General features: G+C 34.0%; 1 protein-coding gene across 1 annotated transcript; it reads right to left on the reverse strand.

Annotated features, from left to right (window-relative positions):
• Positions 1–682: 682 nt before the first annotated feature.
• On the reverse strand, positions 683–2,182 carry LOC111374579 (zinc finger protein CONSTANS-LIKE 2-like). The gene is made up of 2 exons (XM_022997275.1): positions 1,440–2,182; positions 683–1,366 (listed from the first exon to the last, which is right to left on the reverse strand). The coding sequence occupies exons 1-2, from the start codon at positions 2,139–2,141 to the stop codon at positions 1,013–1,015; spliced, it is 1,056 nt and encodes a 351-aa protein (XP_022853043.1). The 5' UTR covers positions 2,142–2,182; the 3' UTR covers positions 683–1,012.
• Positions 2,183–9,106: the final 6,924 nt, after the last annotated feature.

Genomic DNA, 9,106 nt, shown 5'->3' on the forward strand with positions numbered 1-9,106 from the left:
TCAATGGCTGCAACTACATGACCAAACTTTGGAGACAGACCTCTGAACACTTTTGCAACTATAGTTTGATCAGAAATTTCCTCTCCAAATGATCTCATTTGGTTTACAACTGCAGAAACTATAAATTCTCCACTTTTCACATCGAAATCACGGCAATGAGATTGAAGTTCCGCTGTGATTACCTTTTCAGAATCTTGGAACACCTTCTGCAATATTGTCCAAGCTTTTTTTAACAATTTTTGAGAAAATAGTCTCATGAGCTGCTTGTTGAATGAAGAATAATACCTTGGAGTCCTTCTAATTTTCTTTCAATCTGATCTCCTCATTTGGCTCAGGATATCCATTCTCAACCAAGTCTCAAAGATCTTTAGACTTAAACAAAGTCTTCATTTTAATGCTCTATAATTCATAACATTCTCCCTTGAAGACTGGAATTGACAGTTGAGATACATTCACGACACTGTCGCTAGTCACCACGAATCTATACCGAGTTATAAAAGAACCAGGCTTCGATGCCGCAAATGCTGGGACTTTTGAGAAGCAAAGAACAAGAAATAGAAAATATCCAGCAAAGTAAAACAGAAAACTCGAAGTAAAAATGAAGAAAACACAGGTTCTTATCTGCCATTTATTCCAGAACTAAAAGTGCCTATTTAAGCAAACTGAAAGCAGCTCAAAAATCTCAACTAACAGCACATTTTATTGCCACTACTTCATACTCATTTTGACTAACTAAAAACCAGAAAAATACGTAGCAAATATCTGCAACTTAAACCAAGATCAATGACTAAGTCTAAGTGGAAATTAACACATCAACTTTCAACAGAATTTATCCATCATGCTCAATTTGTCGTACCAAACCAAAAAAAAATTAATGTGAAAAACTTGTATAAGTGATTGATAAAATGACGGTAATATGTAAATGTAGTTAGCAGTAGCTGCAGAAATGATTGGTACAAATCTAAGACAAATCCTTAAATTTTCTTTAAGAACCTTTGATAGTTACATGTCCTCAAAATGAGGGTACGATGCCATATCCAGGACTATCTGCTATTGAACTTGTAGAGAACATTTGATCAGAATCTGTTCTTTTTGCAAATCGACCTTTGATCCGGGGTCGAGTTTCTGCATAAGCCTTCCTCGTTGCATATCTAATCATCTTTTGGAACTTCCTCTTCTTCTTCTTCTCCCTGTACCTTAATACGCGGGCCTCACGGTCCATGGCAGAAAGTTGTGTTGGCATTTGGATAGGTGGACTTGAGGAAAGATAAATTGTGCCTTTTGAGGGTCTTTGCTGGGAGACTGATGAAACTTCACTCAATCTTGATTCTGGTACAACTCCAACATCCAAGGATGACAGGGAAACCTAATTTAGAACAATCTTTAATTAATTAGAACTCTCCAAATCAACAATAATTAGATAAAGAGGAAAAACTTACACCAGCATTGGACATCTCATACTCCATCTCTAACTGAAATCTATTTTGATGAACCTCTTCTTTGCCCTTTGATTCATACTGAACTGGCACAACACTATCACCATCATACAATTTCTTATCATGATCAGGAACATTGTGATTTTGTTTCTGATTTTTGTACTGATCTTCAGTGAAGTGAATTTCTTGACATGAATTGTACTGATTAAGGTCTATATATTCATCGACTTCACCTGATAAGTGCCCATTATTGTTCTCTTCATTTCCACCCTTCTTGACACGGTTTAGCAATAACCAGGAAGCTGCCTCGTCGTCCTCTGGGGTCAAGAACTCGCCGTCTGCATCCATATCACCAGTCGGAGCCGCAGAGGGGCCGTGGAGTGAGCCTGGAATCGGCAAAATGGGGATACGTTTGTGGCGGCGAGCTAGTGGGTTGGCCAAGTGGACGTCGGAGTCGCAGGTGGTGCAGAGGGACGCGGCATCAGCCTTGCATAAGAAGGCGGCCGGGGCACTTTCACAAGCCTCGCACACCCACACGCGCTCGTGCCGTGAAGAGTCCCCGTTGGCGGCATGGATGCGGGCGTCGCAATCAATGCACAAGTAAGCCGCGTCTGCCCGGCAGTACACAGTCCACGGTGCGGATTGGCATGTGTCACACATACGAGCCAAGTTGTTACTGGTGTCACCATTTTCCTCCTTCAACATTTCTGTTAAATTATTTTCTTTGCCTAATGATAATGAAAACATACCGTGGATGACTTTTTGGGCTTATTAATGGAGTGAATTAATGCTACACCAACGGGGGTTGTTGTCGATGACACGTGTAAACAAGATAGTGGTTAAGAAAAGTAGTCAAAAAATCTTGTGGTTGGCAGGAGTTCTTGTAAAAGGCAGGTGGGGTCCATATACTTTGGCTTTTTGAATCAATCGATTTGGAGGATCTGGGTTGTCGAGTTGAAGTGGTAATTTTTTCAACAAAAATGATTGGTGTACAGATTTAATTCCTACCGCAAACTCACAAAGATGTGGAATTCTCCTTAATAAACAATGTCAAAAAATTAATACACCCTCTATATGAGGTGTCCGTAGGTATCATGACTTTTTCTTTTAAGAATAATGCTATTTGCAGTCGCTCATTACAACAGTCGTCATACGTGGCATACACATGATAAGTGATTATTTGATACATTAATGAATAAAAAAACTACTACATTAATGTATCAAATAATCACCCGACATGTATGCCACAGTGAACGACTACAAATAATATTATTCTTTTTTTAATGATCGAGCTTGCTGTAGGCCACTCCCACTTGCAAAGGGAGTGGATGAATATTTTTTTTTAAATGATCACCCGTTACCCACTTCGAAAAATATCCTTTTTTCAAACATCTATCTTTTGAATGGTATTTTTTTTTAAAAGTGTCATAAGTATATCATTTTTGACATATTTCTTGACAGTCCTCTCACATGTCGGAGTAGAGTCGCGATTAAAATAATCTTGAGCCCCATCATTTGTGTGAAAGCTGTAAATGTGTAGTGTTGTACATCTATCATTTTTTATTTATTTTTTTTTTTTTTAGAATGATGATTAAAAATAGGGAAAAATTTTAAATTCACGTATAAAATATTTTATTGTGTGAATATATGATTAAAAATGAGTATAAAAATAAATTAAATGCCATTAAATAGGGAATTACTTAAAAAAAACTAAAGTCCTATTTGACCCACATTCTTTTAAAATATATATTTTTAAACGATAATTTGATATCATTTTAATCACACATTATTCAATAAAATAATATTACATGTAAATTCAAAAAAAAATCTTATTTTTTAACCACACATTTTCCATCAATACACTATTCAAAAATGCATTCTTATAATAATAATGGGGCTCAAACAAGGGCTACATTTTAATATAAATAGCCTTTTTTTTATTCGTTAAAGGTAAAGAAAACTATGCTCCCGTTTGGCTTTCATTATCTAAGAAATTTACGTTTCTTTCTTCTTTTCAACCACACAATCTTATATGAGATAACATTACATGTAAATCAAAATTTTCTTCTTTTGTAATCATACAATCTCCAAAAAAATACTATTCCTAAATGCATAATTTCAAATGATGGTGGCCAAATGGGGGGCTAAGTTATCGTTTGACTGAATAGATACAATCAAAGTTCGAAAATGCATAATACGTAATAATGTGTTCCAATCAAGTATCAAACATTACAAACATATGTGTGCCTATGCGAACATAGACACGATAAGATATCATTATTAACCTCATTCCCATCATCAAAATTATCAATAATTAAAAATTGTGCATTACAAGCATCACTTGCTAATTAAACTGGAGGAAGATCGAAGAAGAATGAGGCTCAAGCTCGAGCTCAAGCTCAGGCTCGACATAGGTAGTTTACAACTTTACGATTTTTTTTATTTTTTTATTTTTTAAATCACAAAATCCTACATATTGTTGTATATAATTCGCAGATTTGGATTATTTTCGCTAATTTGATGTTTGTTAGACTCAATTTGCTTTTTTTAAGTTATAAAAATGGACTGAATTTTGCTAAGTTAATTTTGACACAATTTTTAATCATGCATATGTGATCATATAGGTTGACCGTATTAGCACGAGTATACCTCAAATGCGAGACGTTTCGAAAGCGCTCCAAGCATATACACGCATTTTAGAACAATGAGAAAAATCTTATACTTATGAAGTAAATAAAAAGCATTATATTGAAAATTAACCATTTGTTTGACAACAATTAAAATGGTTTTTTCGGGAAAATGAATTTAGGAGTAATGTGTGGTTAAAAATTAGAAAATAATTTAGGAGTTACGTGTAAAATATTTTATTATAAAAATGTGTGATTGAAAATAAATTTGAGAATAAAAATGAATTTTGTTTTAATAGTTATCAAATAGGACTAAATCTTCTAAGATTTTTTGAGAAGGCACGTAACTACTATCATAGTTAGGTGTTCAAGCCACGTACGTTTGTAATATGTGACTAGCTTTGGTTCATCAGAAAATAGAAAGTTTGAGGTGAAGCGAAGCGAAGAGGAAAAGGAGAAGAAATTTGTTTAAGAATTTAAATTTTAGAAATGTTCAAGATATTTTATTTTAGTTCTAATATGGTACAGCAAATGTGTATGTATTCCTATCAATATAACTATTAGGCCCTCTTTGAAACCCACCCCGCCCCCCTCTTCTGGGGAAAAATTGATTTTAAAATAGTAAATTTAAAAAAAAAAAATGTGTAGTTAAAAGATTAAAAAAATTTAATTTACGTGTAGAATTATTTTATTAGAGAATATGATTAAGAATGAAATTTGAAAAAAAAAATTTAAGAAAAATAGAGCTCAAACATAGGCCTAATAAGTTAAAGATAATATAATTTTCAAAGTGATTAATATTTACTTCAATAATTTTCAAAGGGAGATGGGGGTTGATAAATAGAAACCCTTTTAAAATAATTTTCTAAATCATTATATATATTACAAAAAGAAGAAGAGCATGTTTGAGCCACATTATAATAAGAATGAGAAATAGAGCCGTTATGGACCTCACATCAGAGATAGAAATTTAAAAATGGTGGCTTGATATGATGAATAACGGTCATATTTTTCATTTTAATAAGGTAAAAATGTGGCTCAAACAGGGGCTAAGTTACTTTTAGTAATTAATATGAGTTTTTTTCTCTTTATAAAAGTAACAATAAATCAAGCAAAATGAGGACTCATAAAATCAAATTCAAATTTATTAAAAGGGAGTTTTATTTTATACTGCCATGTGGCAATGCACTACCCATAAAATTATCAAAATCAATTATGTTATTTGTATGTAGTTGGTTATAATGGTTGAAGGTGTTGTTAAAATTCGAGCTATTAATTTAAAAAACTGTTTTTGAAATAGATGAATATAATGTAGTCAAGTATGTGTTCTCAATCAAAACTATCTAACTAGATTGTAAATCTAGCATGATTCTTATCAAAAAAAATTGCTTTCTTCGAATAATACAAGAAATGAAACTAACTACATGTCAGAAGTTGGGTCAATCACAGTAAGGTTGAGCTTGCTATGTACAGCAAGAGTGACAGCCTCCTCACATAAGGGACTCCCTCATGTGAAGGGGCTGTTAGCTTGTAATAGTACTATACAAGTAGATTAGCCTATCACAGTAGAGATGAATGCTACAGAAAATAGCTTACGCCAAAGAAATAATGCCACGTGGAAAATATTTTGACAACCTCATCAACTAATTCAAATATGCAGAAGAAATGTCCAAAGTGTAATATTATCCAAAGTGGAAATTACAGGAAACTCCAGCGTTAAAATCTTGTGTTCTAAAATCAGGTGGGAACTTTCAATTTTTCACAAATCAAATATTTCACATTTAAGTATAAATATTAAATATACAATTTTCATCCCAAAACCCTAATCAATTTATTCCCTCATTTCTCTCTCTATATTCGCTTCTCTCATTCTTCTCTCTTTATACCCATAGATGCTGCTATCTCTCTCAGTCAAACCATAACCGATCAATGATGGCCACAAATATCGCCAGCTAGAAGAACAAATTCACCCTTACTGTGCGACGTTGCACCAAAGATTTGGTGGTGGTGGTAGTGCTGGGGTGGATTTGGAATCGTTGGCTAGGAGAAAAGTGAATCGTCGATCAGAAGTGAGCGATGCAGCGTTGGCTTGGCTGTGTGAAGTCATCGACAAGATTTCTCTCTGTTTTGGTGGTGGTGATGGTGTGTATGGTGGCGGTGTTGTGGTAGTGGTGGTGCGGTGCTTTGGAGTGGTGGAATGAGGCATGGGTGTTGTTGGGGTTGTAGTGGTGGTGATGTGGATGGTGGTGGCATCTTTCATATTTTGGAGGTAACAGGGCGATAATGGTGATAGTGATAATGGTTGTGGTAGTCGTGGCAATGATTGGGAGTGGGATGAGATGGGATTGGATGCTTGTGATATGTGATTAATAATTTGGTTGATAGTGAAAAATAGTTGGTTAATTTGTAATATGTGACCAAAAAATTGTGACTGTGACTCACAATTGATTAAATTTTAATCGAAAAATTAATCCTGACCAATTTAATATAATAATTTGCGATTAATAAATGAGTTATGACCAATAAAAGTTTTGATTTTGTGATTAATAATCATGACCGAAAAATAATATGTGACCTATAAAATTTTTGATTTGTGACCGAATAATAAATTGTGACCAATAATTTGATAAGTTGTGACAAATTAATTTTTTGATTTGTGATCAATGAACAAAAATTTAAATTACAAAATATTTGAATTGTGATCGTAAAATAATTTGTAACACAAAATTTCTGATTTGTGCCAAAAACTAATAAGTGGCTAATTAAATTGTAAATTTGTGACCAAATTGTATAAATACGTGACCTAAATATATTTAATTAATACATTAATAATTAAATCATAAATAAATTTTAATAAAAATCTGATTTTTGAAATTTGAAACCAATATCCTTGATTTGGAAATGTGTTATACTTAAATTATTACTTATGAAATTTTCCCTTATCCAAATCACATTGGCATAATGGATCCAATGAAAAGTAAAAATTGACACTTTGGCACTCATGTTCATCTTGAGGGTCGACAAAGTTGGAGAAATTTATTTATTTAAATTATATTTTTAGTATTTTCGTCTAGTGAATATGGTTAGATAGTATATGAAGAGAATTATGCATATCAAAGAAGACAAGATTATAATTTCTCTTTTTTCAGTGCAATTCATTCGAGCATGTACCGAACATTTTTCATATTAGAGTTCTTCAAAAATATTGATCAAGTTTCTTTAACTAAGTTACCCTAACTTTATTCACCGAGGATGAAAAAACAAAGACATGGATTCAAACTTGTAACAATAGAAACAACATATGAAGCCATTTTTTCCAACCAATTTGGATTCGCTACAAGAAATTTTTTTTTGTTAGGATTCAAGTCTAACATTTGTTAGTTTTACATTTATCGTCAATCAATGACTACCCTTTTCTTTTACTTGTGCTTGGCGCTGGCTATGGAAATCGCTGGCGAATAATTTGAACATGGCTGATTTCTAGGCTTCCTACACTCCAATAATTACACATTAGACATATAATGGTTCTCTATGTACATCTAAAAGAAATCAAGTCTCTTAAAAATGTGATCCCAAAACACTAAATTGATGCAATCGTGAGCATATGAAGCATTCACGCTTCTATAAATTTTGAGAGTTTTTGTTACGCCTCATAATTTGAAACCCCAGTGAAGGCCACGTGGTGATATCTGATAGTCTAAAGCTCCTTGAACGACGTGGGGCCACGTGGAGACATCTGATAGTCAACGCAACTAGTTAACATAAAAAAGTTAGTCCTTGTTTCGAAGCCCTTCTGTCGAAGCGCTATCTCATTGTTCTGAAGCCCTTCTGTTGAAGCGCTATCTCATTGTTCCAAGACCCTCCCTTAAACTGAAGCACCTACTATCTTTCAAAGAATCTACAGAGTATCTATATAAATGATTGATGCAACGTTTATATTAATGAATGTCAAAATTGTTGTGATTCTCCGATCACGTGAAGAGAAAATAAAAGAGGAAAAACAATTCTATTTCTACTTGAATAAAATTTACAACGGAGTTTACAAACTCAAAAAACCTCTCAAAAGAGTCTCTCTAATCTCTCTTTTTTTCTCTTTCTTCTCTATCCTATTTTTCTTCCTCTCAAGGGACATATTAATTCTCTTTACGGTAGCTCATATTTATAGAAAAATCTTGGCTACAAACCGTCATAAACTTGTGGCCAAAAACCAATCAAGAATTGCGGCTAAAGAATTTCATTTCAAATTCTCTTCTTGCATAGATTTCTTCTCCATTAAGCAATTGAAGTTGTGGCCGTCAAAAGGTGGAGAGTTTTAATTCAAATTTTCTTCTTCATCCTTCATGCATGCATGTTGGTGGGAATTGCTTGTTTATTAAGCAATTGAAATTTCAACAATTTCGGCATGGAAGAATCTTGAATGCGGCTGGAATATATCAATTCTCCCCCTCCAGTCGCATTCAAATCAATTGCTATCGGACAACTAACCCAGCTATGTCTCTGCATAGCTCTAACTTCTCCCTTATAACCACCTTTGTTAACATATCTGCTGGATTCTCATTTGTGTGAATCTTTACTAGTCTCAATAGCTGTTGATACATCACCTCTCTTATCCAATGATAGCGAATGTCAATGTGCTTTGTTCGAGAGTGATACATTGAGTTCTTACTCAAGTCAAGAGCACTCTGGCTGTCACAATGTACTTTATAATCTTTCTGCTTAATCCCTAATTCTTGGAGAAATCTCTTTAACCACAACATTTCTTTACCTGCTTCCGTCACTGCAATATATTCTGCTTCTGTTGTAGATAAAGCAACACACTTTTGTAGTCTTGACTGCCATGAAACAGCTCCCCCTGCAAAAGTGTAGAGAAATCCTGAAGTAGATTTTCTACTGTCAAGATCTCCCACCATATCTGAATCTGTATAACCTTCCAAGATTGGATCAGCTCCCCCGTAGCACAGACATATCTTTGATGTACCTCTGAGATACCTGAGAATCCACTTGACTGCCTCCCAATGTTCCTTTCCAGGATTAGAAAGAAAA

The sequence above is a fragment of the Olea europaea genome, unplaced genomic scaffold, assembly GCF_002742605.1.
Source record: "Olea europaea var. sylvestris unplaced genomic scaffold, O_europaea_v1 scaffold126, whole genome shotgun sequence".
Classification (NCBI taxonomy): Eukaryota; Viridiplantae; Streptophyta; class Magnoliopsida; order Lamiales; family Oleaceae; genus Olea; species Olea europaea.

What these genes read in the sequence shown, in the direction of transcription:
- LOC111374579 (XM_022997275.1), bottom strand. Translation starts at nt 2,141, where the DNA reads ATGTTGAAGGAGGAAAATGGTGACACCAGTAACAACTTGGCTCGTATG. An exon ending in ATGAGATGTCCAATGCTGGT is followed by an intron (nt 1,367 to 1,439) that starts GTAAGTTTTTCC and finishes GTTCTAAATTAG; the next exon opens with GTTTCCCTGTCATCCTTGGA.